Source organism: Mirounga angustirostris, unplaced genomic scaffold (assembly GCF_029215605.1).
Source record: "Mirounga angustirostris isolate CCGP_5_RB_7025 unplaced genomic scaffold, mMirAng1.0.hap1 SCAF_6, whole genome shotgun sequence".
NCBI classification, from domain to species: domain Eukaryota; kingdom Metazoa; phylum Chordata; class Mammalia; order Carnivora; family Phocidae; genus Mirounga; species Mirounga angustirostris.
Window position 1 is genome coordinate 74,335,511 of NW_026991714.1, and position 19,371 is coordinate 74,354,881.

At 44.4% G+C, this 19,371-nt stretch overlaps 1 protein-coding gene across 3 annotated transcripts in view; it reads right to left on the bottom strand.

Moving 5' to 3' along the window:
* PRKG1 (protein kinase cGMP-dependent 1) overlaps positions 1 to 19,371 on the bottom strand; it is a 1,261,682-nt gene that overhangs the window by 236,626 nt on the left and 1,005,685 nt on the right. For all 3 annotated transcript variants that reach the window (XM_064594539.1, XM_064594538.1, XM_064594540.1), the window contains one exon: positions 1,747 to 1,824. In XM_064594539.1, coding sequence (XP_064450609.1) covers positions 1,747 to 1,824 — 78 coding nt within the window. The remainder of the gene's footprint in view (positions 1 to 1,746; positions 1,825 to 19,371) is intronic.

Here is a 19,371-nt window from a genome sequence, read left to right on the forward strand (position 1 = left end):
AATGGGGTAATCACAAAAGTCTGTCAGAAATTCATCTTAAATGGATAAATGTATCATTCCATGATAGCAAAGGATTAGCAGTGTAATAAAGAAAAAATAAATCCAGATTGTCAGGACCAAAAAATCCCCCTGTGACCTACTGAATCATTTATATCCATGAGGATTTTCAATTTCCCTGATTCTTTAGTAAATGTTAAGAAATAAAACAGCAAATGGTAAAGCTCCAACACTTTATACACAAACCACAAAATGTTAAGGTTCTTTAGCCTCTAACATTGGAAAATTCAAAATACAGTCTTAAGTGTAACTGTGGTCAGTCATGTCATTTCTTGATGTCTGTAAGATGCAGGCGCCTGACATTTCTCTGTATCCCAGGCTTTCTGCTATCAGTCAAAAAAAAAAAAAAAAAAAAGGTATGCTACAAGCACAAATAATGCTGTCTTCACTTTAGTGTGACAGGTCATTGGTGTAAACACAGACACGTTCTTGATTCAAAATCAGTCCAGAGAGGGTTATCGAAAAGGTGATCCAACAAGATTTATAATCTTTCTCCTATCCTATCCACTGTGGCTCTGTACATCTCTCTTTCCTATTTTAGTATAAGCTATAAAGTCCCAGAGGCAGTCATATTTGTTAAATTAGAACAAACTTACTTACATTTTAAAAAACTATTTAACATTTTTATTTATTTACTTTTTAAATTATCTCTACGCCCAACACGGGGCTTGAATTCAGGACGCTGAGATCAAGAGTCACATGCTCTACCAATGGAGCCAGCTAGGTACCCCTAAACTTACATTTCAAAGTAGCAATTATAAAAATGAAAACTGCTTTATAAATCCCCTTCTACTGGCATTTCCTTTCCTATCGCTTACTGTACTTAGTACATACAAATTCCTCTTAAGCATCCCTTAAGATGAAGCAAAATAAGTTCTAATCATTAGTTACAGGGGAAGGACACTTAAACACAAAAATGATTATGACTTCACTGTTGAAAGAACTGAAAGGTATTTTTTAGAGTATTAGAGCATTCATCTACACAAATTCCCATTTTCCAATTTACTTAATTTATTATTTCATTTTTAAATATAAGTTAAAAGACTTATAATACTGATAACTGAAAAAAATATAAAGGGATAAATTATGATTTTTCATTCCTATCCCTGGGTCCACCCCCTATTTATCCCTTCCCCTGTAATTTACCACTGCTAATAGTTTCTCAGTATCCATTCAACATTTCTTTATAAAGACACAAAAAAACATGAGTGTATTTATACCCTTGTCCTCAGAGTGCTAAGCAACTTGTCTAAGGACACTGAGACTTGTAAGTTTCCTAGCAGGATTCACACTTGGGCCATCTCATTTCAAAGCCCAGGTGTTTCAAGATAGCAATGTTACTGCTCCTAATCACTAGAGGGAGTTTTTGGGGGTTTTGAGTTTTCTTTTCCTGTTGAGAATTTTTTAAGTGACCTTAGTCTTTTTCTTGTTGAATTATAGAAATTATGGAAATCTTCCCATTTATGCAGGCATATCAGCGGCATCTAGCACCGTGGTTATTAAATTACAGAACAGAGGCTATTTTCTGATCTTCAGAGTTACAGTTTTTCTTCCTCTGGCATGATTTTTGGGAGATCCATTCTCAAATATTTCTCTCTCAAGGCCCTGTGCGTGTGCATCTCCAGGGGTGGTTGATGCACCCCAGGACCCCGCCCCACTGTGTATCACCTTCATGCTGCCGGGGCTTACCGTTCCTTTGCTGATGATAAAGAAGGTGTCCCCTCTTGCACCTTGTCTGATGATATATTCCCCATTCTCATAGTGAGTCTGAAAAATAGAAACAGCAACAGAAAAAAAAAAAAACATTAAGGAGTAATATAACAAAAGCTCAATCTCTTCAAGTATCAGCCCTGCAGGGATGCATTCATCCTGATGGAGTTTTACCCAAGCCCAGAATCCATTATGATTTAAGAATGAGTAATAGTCAATGAACGGAATAATTACAGAGAAATCATTTTTATCGCACTCATGTTTAAAACTATTTTGTTACTGCCATTTTTTCTGGACGATTATAATCAGATCTTTACTGATTCATTTTAATAGTTGGGTAAAAATATTCATTTCTCCCATCAACTGAGCATGAACTAAAACAGCAGAGCTGCTAATTAAACTAGTCTTTTCATAATATTTTGTCATTTTCATTTTGTTTCAGTATTATTTTTTTTAAGGTTTTATTTATTTATTTGAGAGAGAGAATGAGAGAGAGAGAGCATGAGAGGGGGAGGGTCAGAGGGAGAAGCAGACCCCCCGCTGAGCAGGAAACCCGATGTGGGACTCGATCCCGGGACTCCAGGATCATGACCTGAGCCGAAGGCAGTCGCTTAACCAACTGAGCCACCCAGGTGCCCTTGTTTCAGTATTCTTGTAATGATTGATAGGCTTTTTTTTTTTTTCTTGAGAAATTATTGTGGTGTCTCAAGATCTTCATTTTGAAACCAGGATGATTTTTGGTGTGGGTTAGATGGCCCTAGTTACTTTTTAAGGCACAGCTTCATGCTTTAACGTTCTTGTTTCAGCAATTTAGATTTGGCCCTGTCAGACGGAATGTCTTCATTTTATGGACTGAATTCTGGTCCAGCATCTGCGAGCTCATCAACTAGCAAATGAGAAGCAAGGTAAGGTTGCAAGAGGATGATCGTAGTCAGTGCTAGGATGTGGACACAGTCACTAGGTCCATTCCCAGGGTAAAGATTACTTCTGCAATGAAGAAAAGTAATTTCTATAAGGCAACGTAGGAAAAAAAGTATATTGCTGGGTCAGGAGATATAACAGGAAAAACGAGATTGTGCCATCTGGCCACATTCTCTGCAGCTTAGCAAGGGAACCATTTTTGGGGATAGAAAACATTACTTTACACACTCCTTAGGAAACAGATTTCATGGTTTGCATGTGGCAGTTACAAGGCTAACAGCTGTGATTTGTCCTTATACTTCAATACCATGTTCCTTAATACTGTTGTCAATGCCTTAATACTGTTGTCTATTCACGGTTGACATTGCCTTTTGTTAGCACTTGACATTGAGAACAACCATCCCCTTCTTTGCATATCTGGAAAATTAACATACTACCTAATCTTACCTTTTTTTAATTTATAACAAGTTTTAAAAATAGGATTATAGAATGCATATTCTTCAATGGACTTATTTCACTTAACAAGATACCCGTGCTCCCCTGTCACTTCTTGCTATTTGGGAAAGGAAAGATCTTTAGTACATGCAGGTGTGAAAAGCAACGATCACAAGAGTCTTCTTTCCTGTATCAGTTCCACAAACATCTCTGTGTGCCTCTGAGTCAGGCCTGGCTGTAGGCACTGATGAAACAAAGACGAGATACAAAAATCTCAAAGTCGTACCATCCACTGGATCTTTCTCCGAGGGTGGCAATGGTAGATAGCCACACCGTCCAATACAGCAGCCTCTAGCCACATGTGGCTACTGAACAGTAAAATGTGGCCAGTGTGATTAAGACACCGCACATTTAGCTCATGGCCAGTAGCTACTGTACTACCATAGGTAGTAATACGGCAGACAAGGGAGGACTTGAGGGCGGGATGTCCCATTCCCAGAGCACACACCAGCAGAGGCGAGGTGAGCATGGGCCAGAGTAGGGTAGGGGGGCAGGCTGGAGCATCTTTCCCCACTCTTCATGAATGGAGCTCCATTAGTAAAATTCAGGACCTCTCTCTTCCCTTCCCCACTCTGTACACCAGAGGAGGTGGTGTGGCTTACTTGACTGGTGCATTTGGAAGCCATCAGCTAGGTATGGTCACCTTAGCCCCTAGTCTCTGTTGTGGGGGTGAGCTCCCCACAGAGGCAGACATTCTCTGTGGCTTCTCCAGGGGAAGCAGAATGAAGCTGCCTCTGCTGGGCCCTTGCCCCAGGGCAAGTATGTCCACCCAAATACAGGCCCAGTTCGGGAAGGCTGTCTGGCTCTGACACCTAAGCCACATTCCCTAGCCTTGATTTTTTATCATTAGTAACAACAATATATTAGTTCCATTTACCTTAGTCTTTGTCATATTTCTCACTTGTTTCCTAATCCAAAACCTCTCAAAACCCCCCAAATAATCAAGTGTGCAAGCTATATTTTATGTTGGTAGGGCTTATGTACTGTCTGTTGTATTGTCTCACTCTTTCCCCAGGGCTTCCCCATGGAGGAGATTCTTAAGCCCCAACAGAAGTATGAGGAACAAGTTACAGGATGTTGAGCAGGAGAAAGCCTCTCCGAAAAAAAGAGAATTAGCAGCTTATTATGCCCACATAATAGCAGCAGAAATACTATTATTTTGGAAAAAGTAGAAAAATACAAATAAAAAACACCAAATGTGGAAGAATCCTGAGCTCATCTGAATGGCTCATTCTTCTTACTTATCTTCTTAAAAGCATATTCCTACCCAAAGATTGTCATTTCCTTTTAAAAAGCCAAAATTATTTGTACTATATTAAAAAGTATGAAGGTAAGGGTTTCTCAGGCACACCACCACTGACATTTTGATGCAGACAATTCTCTGCTGCGGGGAGCTGTCCTGGACATTCAGTTCAGCTGTAGGATATTTAGTGGCTTCCGTGGCCCCTACCCACTCAATGCCAGTAGCACTTCCAGTCCCAGTTGTGGCAACCGAAAGTGTCATAAGACATTGTCAATTAACCTGTTAGGGGCAAAACTGCTCCCAGCTGAGAATGTTTGCCCTAAATCTTTCGTGGTTTTCTGGACCTGAAATAGCAATTTATTATTTCTCTTGATACTGTGTGCTAGATGATTCTGACTTCCCACGGTGTCAGCTTGGATCAGTGAAAAGTCTAATGCCTCACTCTTGGGGTGAGCATTTGGTGCTGGTCTCACACCCTTGACTGTCAGCTTCTATGCTCCTCCACATGGGCCTCCCCCTGGGGTTGCCCAGTCTCCTCCATAGCAGGGTGGTCTGGGGGAGAGCCACCTTCTTACACGGCGGCTGGCTTCCAAGGGTGCAAAAGCAGAAGGTGCCAGGCTTTCCCAAGGCTCAGACTGTGCCCATGGGCATTGAAGCCCCACAGAGGATGCAAGGTACTAACAGCTACTGCTCTTTTCCTTCATGGACCTTGCCACCTGCCTCCTTCCCTTGCATTATGTCTGTTCTCTTCACACGCCTTTTCCCGATGTTCCTTGAACACCCAGACCCATCTCAGGGCCTCTGCACAGGCTCTGCCCAGTGCCTGAGATGTCCCTGCACCCCAGAGAGCTCAGAAGGAGCTATCTCGGGACAGGAAGGTTCGCAGAGGGCTGAATGACAGGAGCGTGGGCATCAAGGAAGGCTGAAGGTAAAGCAGGATTATCAGATTCTGCTGAGAGCTGGGGCCGTGGCTTCTGAGAAGGAAGGATCCACTGCCAACCCCAGCCTAGTTCAGAGAGAGCCTGACCTCTCTCTTCTCTATCCTTGGGTATCTCACTGGGGCTCCCCATTGGCTGAGTTCAGCTGAAAGGGGACAGGGGAGTCCTCCCATTCAGGTCAGCCTCTGGACAGAAAGAAGGACCCAGGAAAAGTGAAAAGCAGGCCTTGGGGCAGGTGGACTGCATCAGCTCCATGGTTAACAGATCATTCACTCACTTCTCAATCATCTCCTCCACTAGAATGTCAGCTCCACGAAGAAATTTTTATGTTCCCTGTTGTTCCCCTGCACTGAGAAGAGCACCTGGGTGTTCTCCTAAACACTCATCAAGTAAATGGCTTACATGGTAAAGGACATTGAGTGCCCCACAGAGCAAGGGCCCTCTGCAGGTTTGCCCTCAGGAGATGGGTTCACTTCTCCAGGTATCACAATGGGGTCAGAGGCAGAGAAAGCAGTCTCTCATCTTACAGCACCTTCTGGGGAAGGAGTGCCAAAAGCCCTGGCAACTGTCCCCATAGGTCTCCTTTGAGTCATGTGTCCTGAATGCCTGGCAAGACGAATTTGGAATGCTCCAAATGGTTTTCGTTTCTCAATATCACTCCACGGTGCCAGCAAGAAAACTGCTCAAAGGAAATCAAACCTCTAGCAGCGGGAAAATGGGAAGAAAGGACTGCAGAGGAACCCAAGAGCGTATCTACTTCATGGACCGACCCAAGAGTCTCCAAAGGGTCAGGACCTAGATGGGGGTGGGTGTGGAAGAAGGGCGGATAAAAGCGGGGTGCTAGACTGTGGAAAGGGAAGACTCAAGTCATGCTAGAGGTCTTTACAGCCCCACTGAGCTGTGGGAAAGTAGAGGGAGGCAGCCTCCCGGGAGACCGTCTAGAGCAAGTAGGAAGAGATTCAGGGTTTCAGTGGGCACCTCAGGGTCAGGAGGCACAGCTTTGAGGTGGACTTGTGGGCAGGATGTCCCATTCCCAGAGCACACACCAGCAGAGGCGAGGTGAGCATGGGCCAAGCCATTGCGCAAGAGATGGAGGGTGGTGTCCAAGGAGGCCCAAGGGGGAACTTTAGGGCATCTTCCAGCCTTGAGATGCCATGATTCTCTGACAGGTTGTATTTCCCAAACATGGCCACCAGAGAGTTTCACTCCACAAGCTCTCCTGCGCGGTGACTTGGCCATTCTCCCATTAAGAGCTGGAGTCTACCTTCCCTCCCCTTGAAACCAGGGGCCTCAGCAGCTCTTCTGTGACAATAGCCGGCTTGGAAGTGATCTGCATGACTTCCGAAGTCATCTTAGAAAAGGCCTTCTAGGGGTGCCTGGGTGGCTCAGTTGTTAAGCGTCTGCCTTTGGCTCAGGTCATGATCCCAGGGTCCTGGGATCAAGCCCGTCATCGGGCTCCCTGCTCTGGGGGAAGCCTGCTTCTCCCTTTCCCACTCCCCCTGCTTGTGTTCCCTCTCTCTCTGTCTCTGTCAAATAAATAAAATCTTAAAAAAAAAAAAAAAAAGAAAGAAAAGAAAAGAAAGAAAAGAAAGAAAAGAAAGAAAAGAAAGAAAGAAAGAAAGAAAGAAAGAAAGAAAGAAAGAAAGAAAGAAAGAAAGAAAGAAAGAAAGAAAGAAAGAAAAGAAAAGGCCTTCCAGCTTCTACTGGTTCTCAGGAGTCTCCGTCCTGGAACCCAGCAGCACGCTTGAGAAGCCTGAGCTGCACCTGGGGGTGACGTGCAAGGGATTCGGTTGATGGAGCCACCCACACGCAATCTGAGTTACCTCAATCACTGCAGTCAGCAGGGAGACAACTGAGTGCAGGACACTCCCAACTGGGTCGAGTCTCAGCATTTAATTGTCCCCATTTGAAGTCCCAAATGTCAGGGAGCAGAGACGAGCCATCCCTACTGTGTCTGAATTCCTAACCCACAGAGCATAATAAACACAATAAAATGGTTCTTATCTTAGGCAGCTGTGTTTTGGGGTGGTTTGCAACACAGCAACTCATCACCCAAACCAGACCCCTTGGGGGCTGCACCCCACCTGCTCCTGGCAGCTCTGGCCCTGGGAGGTCCTGGAGTTCAGAGCCTGCCATCAGCTTCCTCCCCACTCTTAAGGTCTTATCAGAGAGAGGAAGGGAGAGTCCAGGATAGAGCCCAGCCAGTTTTCAATCCCTCGCACAGTGGGCAAAGCACGCTCATGGTCCTTATCTTGTGGCGATTTCACAATAACCCTAGGAGGGCTTCCATTAGGGAAGCTGAAGCAAACAGCTTAAATGACTGGCCCAAGGTCCCACCACTAATAAGAGGTACGAGGAGCTGGTGTGAAGGATGGGCTGGTCCCTCCTACCTCCCCCGTCCCCACCTCCTCCACCCCCCACCTGTGGCTGGGCAATTTGGTGTGGGCAATAACCGTCTTTTTTTAGGTTGCAAAGAAGAGATGTATCCAAGTCACCTTCAGTGTCAAACAAAAAGATGGGTCGCAACTCCCCCTGTTGTAAGCCACAGGAAATCCAACTGCAACTGGCAAAATGGGAAGGTACTGAGTCACAAAACGGCATAGTCCAAAGTCAGTGGTGTTCAAAATAGCTGAATCCAGGAGTCACATCATGGCCCTAGACAAGTCTCCTCCTTCCCTCGCAGCTCTGTCTGCCTCGTGTAGCTTCCCATGAGGGCCTGGGGTGTGCCCCACGGCAGTGAGCACCCCCGTTCCCCATGCTCCAGACCAGCGGGCTCTTGCAGACCCATCAGACCCCATCCCAGAGATTAGACACTTTGACAGGAACATCTCGAGTCTATGTAATTGGGGGAAATTGTCTAATGACCCTCTTAATATCACTGACTTGTTAACTTGACACCCACAACTGTCCTATCAGTTATTCTAGGTTATCTGCACGGGCATTGGCTGTACGTTTTTCCAGGCTGTGTAAGCTCCTAGAACTCAGAGTACAGAGAAGAGCCGAGGGGACAGTGGCCAGAGGTGGTGCAGGTTTGTAAAAGCTGATGTCCATGGTGTTGTCAAACCAGGACTCCTGACTGCCATCCCGAAAGGTTCAGTTGCACCCGAGGGGAAGATGATCGTACGTGCTGATGCTTCGAGTGTCTAATTATGTTCATCAAATGCAGGCAGTTTCATTGTTTTTTGAAGGTCACTTGGCAGCTCTGCCATTTTCTTATTTCAAATTAAATCATAGAAAAATACAACATTTAGAATGAGCGGAAACCTGAGCAATTAGGCAGATTGCTTTAAAGGTTTCCATAGTCATTAGGAGAAAAGCCAAACTCCTTAACGCTGCCTGCAAGACCATATACGGTCTGCTCAGTGTCTCCCTTTCCAACCTCCTCTCACTCCTGCTCACTTTGCCCTCCAGCCGCACTGGATGACCCACCCCTTGGGTCCGTTTCTCATCCATGCCATGCTCCCTTCCTCCCGCCTGGCGCAAGCACCCCTGCTGCACCCCACTGCTTCTCGCCTCCTTATGGCCTACTTCTCTCTCCCATCCTAGCTTTCCCCGAACACACTGGCTACACCAGCTCTCCCATTCTGTGATTTACAAAGCTGCACAACTTTATTGCATTGCTCTTTGCTGAGCTTGTGGGTACTTACTTGTAGGATTGGGTTTTTTTTGTTTTTTTTTAATTTTTTATTTATTCATTTGAGAGAGAGAGAGCACGAGAGCACGAGCAGGGGGGAAGGGCAGAGGGAGAAGCAGGCTCCCTGCTGAGCAGGGAGCCCGACGTAGGACTCGATCCTAGGACCCCAGGATCATGACCTGAGCCGAAGGCAGATGCACAACCAACTGAGCCAGGCAGGCATCCATAGGATTGTTTTTAATAATGTTTTCCACCAGATTTTAAATGTGCCCGAAGCAAGGATTGTGTCTGGTTTTGTTCACCTTGTAACATCCTCAGTGTCTAAGACAATGTTGGAGATAGAATAAGGACTTGAAAACAGTAATTACAGGAATGAAGCAGCCCTCCTTAATCCCCAGCTTGCTAGCACCGCCCATCGTCAATCCATTAGAAAGGTCTCTACCTTCGATACCCGTGCCAAGCCCAGCGGTCTCTCACTGGTTCCACAGTTGACGCCCTAGTCCAAGCCAGAACCGCACCTCGGACTTCTGTAATGTCCTCCATCTGGCTTCCCTGCTTCAGCCCTTGCCCCTCACCACACCCCACCCCACTCCATCAGTTCTCTCTGCAACCAAAGTGGCCTTGCAAATAGCGTATTAACTGAAATCACTCTACAGCTGAAAACCCTCCAGTGGCTTCTTGTTGCTGTTAAAATCATAAACTACTTACGATGGTCTATAAAGTTCCCTGCATCCCGGCTCCCACCTCGTCCTCATCCATTCCCACATCTCGCCCACACAGGTTCAGTTTCAAAATCGCTGGCTTTTCTCCCCGTGCCTTGTTCTCACCAGACCGGACCCATCCCCAGAGCTCTGCATTCAGGACAGCCTGTCTAGGACACTCTCCTCGAGGTCCCTGTCATGGTCTTGTTCTTATCATTGCGTCTCAACAAGGCCTTTCCAGACCACTCTGAGCATGTGCCTCTACCTCACTCACTTTCTGCCCATTATCCCTGTTCTGTGTGCGGTTTCTCCGTGGCTGCCAAATTGCTGCTGGCCATTCTCCTGACCACGTGAGAACAATCACAGCGCCATTGAGCCCCCCGTGAGAAAGGCCTTCTTCCACACCTTCCAGATCGGAAACCATGTTTCTTTTGTGTTTGCTCCCTGGACTCTTCCCCCGTTATCTACCACTCAGAGGGTTTAGGAGATTTTATATTCTATCCATTGTTTCACTTAGAACAATGCCAAGCACAAAGGAGGAATACAATATAGAATCTAGATAAAGGACAGATTTGGTCCACACCCTTCTTTTTGAATGGGGGAGCAGAGTTATGAACCGCAGAGCAGAGAGCTGGACAGAGAAAGAGAAGTGACAGCATATCTACATGGAAACAATCTATCGCACCCAAGGCAGTATCTGCTGAGTTAGGAAAAGCCAGTCTTCTCCTTGCTACTGGAAAGAAGGGGTATAGCTTTGGTTGTTAATCTGTAGGTCTCTGGATTCTCAGAATTCAACACTAATATGTAAAGGTCCAGTTAGACTTTTTAAAACCCTCCATATACTTGCTGACTCTCAGCAGGAGGCTCAGTGTGACACTAGAGGTGGCATCTGGAGGACTTGGGAGGTGCCCCCTGCGAATCTGCATGACTCCTCTCTACTTTTCAGATCAGACCCCATTACTGATACCAAAGACGCTGTGTTTTAGCTGCTGGTTTTATCTTCAGGCCCACTGTGACACGTAATCTGTAACTGAATCTCCATTATTAGGAACTAATACACAATGTACCATCCTGAAGTAAATTCTCAGCTGAGTTATTTCAGTCAGAGATTACGTCAATTTTGTCCCTTTATACATGAGTTTAAGATTGGAGTTATCCTTCAGTCTTTATTAGAGCACGGAACATCTATTAACTGACACTGTCCTAACGATTAAGGCGCAGGTAACAGAGACCACTATGATAATTGTTATTGATTAGAAAAATAGCAACAGCAAGCAGGAACCACCTTCATGTGCCTGGATGCATCTAATAAAGCCTTTGAATAGGGAATGACACCTGGAAAATTAGTGAGTTAAGAACAGTAGGAGTCTTGAGTCATGATTCCTTCCTCATTTGTTCAGAGCATAGTTTTATCTTAGAGGAAGAGTAGGACATCAGGTAGAAGAACAACCTTCTTGGAAATACTGGTATCTGCCTTTCTGGATCTTCAGCCAGCCACATCCTCAAAGGAAATTCTTCCCTCTCCTTGATACCTCAGATTTACTTCAAAGACAAGAGCTCTTAATGGAGAATACAATCACCATACAGCTTGATCCGTCAAAAAACATGCCAGTGAGGCAGGCAACAGACAAGGTATTTCTTGGTCCCAGACTTCTCTATTTGGCAGAACTCTGTCCATTAGAGATGTCTGGACTGAGATTACCTATGCTGACAAGAAAGACTGACAGCTAGTCATTATAAGAACATATAACTTTCCACATTGCAAACCACCAGCAATCAAGGATAGCGATCTGAAGTCTTCGGTGGAATCTGCTGGGGAGGAAATGATCACATCTGTCAACCAGAATTTTCTGCTTCTCTTCCCCCATCCATGGTCACCGTGGATTTCATCGCAGAATGAGTGCTCTACTAACAACGGACAGTATGTGCACTCCAGGTAGGTTTTCATAAATTGGCATTTTCTTCTCTCAGATCAGTCATTATCAAGGGGGTATGTTCTTTTATGAAACATTTTCTCAGATAATATTTAACCCCACTAAGACTACAATTTTTGCTGACTCTCCTTCCTACCTCTAAAGGAAAATTAACTTTTCCTCACACCACCATTTACAAATTAACCAGAACACCAAAAGAACAAATAGAAGCCTGGAACACTTTTTTTAACAGCTTCCCTTCACACCATCACCACTGTCCTGTCCCCACCAAATGGACATCTGGGATAATCATCTCTCTATTATAGAGTCTTTCTATTTCAATGCCATGCCTTGCCTTCTACTTAGGATGTCCCTTATTTATAACCAGTACTTTTTACATGTCTCAGGCTGGACAACAATTTGGCTCCAAGGCTGCTCAAACGAAGCCATAAAATCCTCCTGCACCAAGTCTGAACTCCAGGTCCACATGAAAGACACGCCCTTGTTAGGAGTTTGGTCATTCACTAATTTCAACCAGTATCATTTATTTGTGCTTTCTATGAATGAGACATTGCACTTGGCACCGAAGCTACAGAGATACCCAAGACACAGTCCCTCAGTCGGGACGCAGCATGTGGTTCAAGAGGTCCTCACCCCAACCCCCAGCACCGTCATCACACTGAGGTGGAGAACGGCAGTATGAAAGGAGTGTTCTTGAGGGGATGACTCAAAGGGCCCCCAGAGAACCCAAGTTTAGGCAGAAAATGTGGCCTTTTCATTAATACAATAGCTCAGACTTCTAGATAGACAGCCTGCCTAGCACTGCCCCTCAAGGCCCCACACCAGCCTAGCTCACCAAGACATTTTAAGACACAAATAGCTGGGTGATGAGTCTGCCACTTCCACTGCTGAGGACCTGTGTCTACCCAGCTGTCCCTTGGCACATTCCTCCATGTCCTTGATGAAACATTCTTCAGTGGCCTGTGACACTGTTTATCAAAGTCCTCCACCTTGAACTTTGCCTTAGGGTCATGTGATACATTCCAGCTCCCAGGAGCTTAGGCTCTGTCCTTACTACCTGACTCATTACATTTCCATTTGCCTTGATGGTGCTATGAAGATTCTGTCTCTACTGAGGCACCCAATGTACTTGAAACCCAAGGACTGATGTATACGTTAGCTGGATGTATACATTAGCTGGATGTATACGTTAGCTGGACCACACTGGATTAGAGAAACATTGTGGGAACAGAATATCAAGCAGCCCTGTGTGTAGTCCTGACCAGTTCCATATGGTCAGATCCCGAGGACATCTTGGCTTGTAAATCATCCTTGCCTTAACAATGTACTGGGGCAGATTTTTACTAGCTTTGGCCCTGATGAAAAGGACAGGTATAAAATCCCCGGGGCCAGAAGTCCTGGGACAGTATAAACTTATCTTAGAAAATTAATTCATGGGCACCTCGGTGGCTCAGTCCGTTAAGCATCTGCCTAAGGCTCAGGTCATGATCCTGGGGTCCTGGGATCGAGCCCTGCATCAGGCTCCTTGCACTACAGGGAGCCTGCTTCTCCCTCTCCCTCTGCCTGCCACTCTCCCTGCTTGTGCTCTCTCTCTGTGTGTCAAATAAGGAAATAAAATTTTAAAAAAAATTAATTCATGACTTATACAGGGATATATCAAGACAATAGGCTTCCTGAAAGTCAGAATTAAGATCCCCTGCAGAGCAGTGGGCCCAGATGTAGCTTTTTAAAAGAACTGACAAGACTGTCACCATGATGAACAGGAACTCCTGGCAGCTTTGTGTCTTCGTGGAGTCCAAGGGACCAAGGAAAGCCATTCCTCCATTGGCTGTGTGCCCCTTGCTCAATGCAATCCATTAAACAAGTCATGAAATTCTGTTAGTGGATTATAAGCAGCAATTTTTTTAAATGGAATAGAACAAAACTGTCCAAGACATCAAGAGAAAGTGAAGGTAGCATGATTTATACAAGTTTTACATGTGTGTGTGCAAATGAATACTTAGGTGCGTACTAGGCCCCAATGTAAATGCGTTCTTAACCACCCAGATGCCACCCTGATAAAATGGTACTCTTAGTTCTTTACAAAAGCCGTAACATCCTCAGAACAGGGAGGCATCTTCGCTGCTGCATGAAATCACCTTTAGGAATTCCATTATCATCAATAAAGACACTAGTGTTGAATTGGCTGTTTAGTTGTTTCACTTCAGTAAAAGTGCATAGAAATTGAAAGTATGGGATTATCTTTGAAAGGACCTATCATCTACACTGTAGGAAATGGCACTTGTTTGCCGTTCATCCCTCTGTTTTCTCTGACTCCCCAGTCCCTTCCCCTCCACCCACCCCCTCCTGCGTCTGCAATCTGACAAAAGGCAACCATTTCCATGTATATTTTTGCATATCCAAGTACCCAAGTTTCCGCCCTAACATTTAGCATTTCCCATAATACAATAAAACCACATAGGTTTTTGTTGCACTGATAGGGAATGCCGGTTTCCTTCTCTGAATCTCAAACGTTCTCGAGGTCTTCATGTCTTTGCTGGCCAGATCACATCATCCTCCGTTAAGCCTCTCGAATACCTCCAGACTTTATGAATCAAAGCTAGCTGTTGGCACAGCAGGGACCACCTGCCTGCCTGCCTCTCACCTTGAATCCCAGATGCAGGAGGGAAAATCGGAGCTCAAATTCCAAAAACGCTTGGGTTTTATCTGATGTTCAACTGAGCTCTTCAAGGACATCATTTTCCAAATGGATTTTCAATCTCTGTTTTTACCGTGAGAGATTTGTGATGTGGACATATCCGTCCGATGGAGTGACTAAGAGTGAGTGAAACCACGGCAGGCACACAAAATGCTAAAAAAAAATCTTCAAAAGGCACAGTTCATCTCCGCTCTACTCATTTCAGAACAGAATAAAACTGTTTATAGAGTAGACACGCAGGCCTTCCCATCCCACATAATTAAACTATAACTCAAATTTAACAATTTGATCTATAAAGGCAATTAGCAGTGGCAGAACTTGGAAATTGCTTGCCCTGACAGATTATGAAATGTGTCACAGAAAAGCATTCAATTTACTATCTCAGAGTCACTATCTGAAGTATAAACATGTTTTGAAGTTTCAAGGAGAATAAATACGGTACTCAAAAAGGAAAAATGCAATTTCTCATGAACCCTGTAACAAAAGTAGTGGAGCGAGTCAGAAGTACATAGAATTCAGTCAACATTTCAAAAACTTCCTTAGTTTTTTAAAATAAACATTTTGAGAAGATACTATTCTGTTTAAAGGGCATCCTGAGTCATCGAGGACAGAAAGCAGTGAAACCCAAGATGATCTAGACTACCTGAGGGAAGAAAGACTCCTTTATATGCTGGAGGACACCCTTCTCACCTTGTGGATATTTTGTTTCTGTCTAGACGAGTTTGAGAAGGGTCTTGCTCAGAGCTGGGGTCTCAGAACCATGTATGAGCCTGCCCCCTTTTCTATTCCACAATATGCCTCTAACTGGGAGAGAAAGGGAGAAAGATTTCTTCCAGAATGTGAAATTATTGTGTTTATTGGAACTAACACCGAAGTGATACACACAATATTTAATAACCAGTACTTGAAGGGCAATGTCCAATCAGAAAGGACGTGTGTTGGAGTAGGGCACTGGGAAACCTCCTGGACCATGGGGACGTTCAGGGGCCCCAGCAATAATCTGGGGCAGCGATGAGGGGGTTCCTGGCCAAAGCTCCGTACTGACTGGGGTGACAGTATTTCGTTGGGCTAACAACGTGTGCAAACCCACTGACCAGAAGCCCTGGAAACACTCTTCCATCTTCATATCCCCCACTAGCCCCTGCTGCACATGTATGTTAAAGTTTCTGGATTCAGAATGAACATCATTACTGGTGATGGTAGTTGTACTGATAGAATCAAGAAAACACAGTCACCAAATCTGCCTACAACCGGAAGGTAGATGGTTTCCTCGGCCAGAGATCCTGGCTGGGAACAGCCTAGTGGCAGTTGATGGGGTTTGGAAAAGGCTACCCCAAAATATGGCACCTTGAGTTCAATAGGACATATGGGATACTTTAGGCTGCAGGAGTCTGGGCAAACAGCAAAAGCAAGAAGGTCACCCTCACCTGTCACCTGAAACAGGTTACAAAATCCTCAGGTAAGAGGCGCCCTCCTCATACCTGAATGGAAGGAGAATCCTTATCTCTGAAGACAAAGGGATCCTGAGAAGAATCCTAACCAACAGGCCTTGCTACGTTTCTCCCAGTTTCCTATACTCACCTCCTCATCCTTGACCTATGCCCTGTCTCCACTCCTCATCAAACCTACCCTACAAATACTCAGCGCCTATAGTTTCCTTGGCCCTTCGTTTGCCTATGAAAGCTTCCATGTCAAGTAAGGTATATATTAAGGAGATTTCTATGTTTTTCTACTCTTTATCTGCCTTTGTTGGTTTAATTTTCAGACCCATCCAGGAACCCTAAGAGGGCTGAGGAAAACTTCTCCCTCCCCTCACATAACTAAAAACGTGTACAAACATAGCTGAGGAAAATACCACCATTAGGAGCAACGGGCTTGATGACATAACACAGACAAGGTTCACGAGAAACACATGTGAGCAATGCGTACATGCAAGTCAGAGATCACAGACTGGAGGGGGATGGGCTTTTTGGTCACCAGAGAGAAAGGTGTGTTGTTGTCCTTAGGTATATTTTATCAGCCTCGCCCACCTGAATGAATGATGCTTTTGGATGAGACCCTTTTCTCAGCTTTAAATAAAACAGGAAACCTTCTCATTAAAGTGTACCCTGCTCAGGTGTCTTGTCATCAGGAGGGATGGAGTCTGGATCCCAGATGTGTGTATTACAGTCACACATCTGGAGGAGACCCACACATCCCAGAAAGTACCAGATGGGCATTTGGGTCTATGTATTGGCATCAGGTGACATCAGTGTATTACACTACAAGTCAGAGTACTGGAAGTATGCTGAATACACATGGAAGATCTGGTTTCTTTTCCTGCCACAATCAAGTCCAGATGCTAAGTATGGTAGAATCTATCAAGGTAACGTTACCCTGACAACCATCCTTAGACCTTGATAAAGCTCCTGCCATCCTACTACCACCTTCAGCCCCCCACCCCCATGGGAGAGAGCACAGGATCTCTGCAGACACCTACTACGACAAAGAAAGCCAGAACCATTGTCAGCCCAACATCTAGAGAGCCTTACCTCCTTCATAAAAGGGTGTCAAATTCAGCCAGTGTGGTGAGCATAGATTTGCAGAACCTGGTTTCTGTGGCAGCCCTGGTGGTTAAACAATTTGCATTTAAATAGAGCCACAGAGACTGAGGGTGCCTGCCACATGTTTATTTTCCTATTTTCAGCAATGGAGAAAAAAGGTTGTTTTTTGTTTTTTTAATAATCAGTTAAAATTCTACTAATTCTCCTGACCACAGTATGATTCAATGTTTATAATACCTATAAAAACTTACTTTTATATTCCAATGTGAACTCACATCATAAAAACATAGTAGCTACTATTAATTCAAGGCTCACTACATGCTAGACATTATGCAAAGGATATCTCCATTAGGACAGCGACTCACTGAGGTCTTGTAATCTCCATTTTACTAGAACAAAATGGAAGCTTAGACAGAGTAATTTTTCCAAGATTACCCAGCAAGTAAACTTTAGAGGCAGACTCTGAACCCAAATTTGCTTTAGAAAACCTATGCTCACAGATGAGCCTCCTCCTAATCTTAGAGTCAATTATCTTTACTTGAAAGAAAAGAAAAAGAGAAAGAGAAAGAAAAGGAAAAAAAAAAAAGAAAGGGAAGAAAAAAGAAAAGAAAAAAAGACATGGCAGGGAAGGAAGGAAGGAAGGAAGGAAGGAAGGAAGGAAGGGAGGAGGGAGGGAGGGAGGGAAGGAAGGAAGGGAGGGAAGGAAGGAAGGGAGGGAAGGAAGGAAGGAAGGAAGGAAGGAAGGAAGGAAGGAAGGAAGGAAGGAAGGAAGGAGGGAGGGAGGGAGGGAGGGAGGGAGGGAGGGAGGGAGGGAGGGAGGGGGGGAGGGAAGGAAGGAAAGAAGGAAGGAAGGAAGGAAGGAAGGAAGGAAGGAAGGAAGGAAGGAAGGAAGGAAGGAAGGAAGGAATAATCCCAGGAAAACTATTCAGACAAAACCAAATTTGAAATCTTGCATTTTAATGCCATGTACTCAATTCTATCATTACAAACTGATTCCTATAACATTGTTGTCATTTTACCACTCTTGGGCTCAAAAACTTGAATAGCCTAACCTTCTCAATGGCATGACATTTCAGTTCCTTGTCATGGCATTTAAGGCTCTCTGGGATCTGGCACTGGTTTAAATAGCCCCTCCCTCCCCCTACACTCCAGCCAATCCAGCGCCAGATAGCTTTTCACTTGTATGCTTTGCATTTGCCATTCCCTCAGCCTGGAATGTTCTTCTGCTACTGTCTCTACTTAGAAACTCTGGTTCTCTACTAAGCCTTCCCTTGATTCTCTAAATAGAAAGCCCTTCTTGGGGAGCCTGAGTGGTGCAGTCTGTTGGGCATCAGACTCTTGGTTTGATCAGCTCACTGGTGATCTCAGGGTCGTGAGATTGAGCTCTGTGGTGGGATTCTCTCTCCTTTTCCCTCTGCCCCTCTGCTCCCCATGCTCTGTCTCCCTCTCTAAAATAAATAAAATCTTTAAAGAGAAAAAAAATCCTTCTTTACCATGGCACACTTTTTTTTTTAACAATTGCATCATCTAACTTTCCAACTTTTGTTCTCTGTTCTTATTTGTCAATTTATCTACCAAAATGAGAATAGAGCCCATATATTTTTTCTCTCTCATCTCCATCAACAGCCACCACAATGCCCTATGCTAAGAAGGGGCTCAACACAAGATGTCCATCAACAGATGAATGGATAAAGAAGATGTGGTACACACACACACACACACACACACACACACACACACACAATGGAATATTATGCAGCCATCAAAAGGAATGAAATCTTGCCATTTGCAACAACATGGATGGAACTGGAGGGTGTTATGCTGAGCGAAATAAGTCAATCAGAGAAAGCCATGTATCATGACCTCACTGATATGAGGAATTCTTAATCTCAGGAAACAAACTGAAGGTTGCTGGAGTGGTGGGGGGTGGGAGGGATGGAGTGGCTGGGTGATAGACATTGGGGAGGGTATGTGCTATGGTGAGCGCTGTGAATTGTGCAAGACTGTTGAATCACAGAACTGTACCCCTGAAACAAATGTTATATGTTAAAAAAAAAAAAGAAGATAGCAGGAGGGGAAAAATGAAGGGGGGGAAATCAGTGGGGGAGACCAACCAGGAGAGACTATGGACTTTGAGAAACAAACTGAGGGTTCTAGAGGGGAGGGGGGTGGAAGGATGGGTTAGCCTGGTGATGGGTATTAAAGAGGGCACGTTCTGCATGGAGCACTGGGTGTTATGCACAAACAATGAATCATGGAACACTACATCAAAAACTAATGATGTAATGTATGATGATTAACATAACAATAAAAAATAAAATAAATAAAAATTTAAAAGAAAAAAGAAGGGGCTCAACAAGTATTTGTTAAATTGAATAAATTTCAATTTGCATTCAAGTACTTATCATTTTAAACTATTTTTAAAACACAAATATCCTTGACAGAATAACACTTTCAGTTTGCAAAACCATTAATAAATTAGTATTACTAACACATA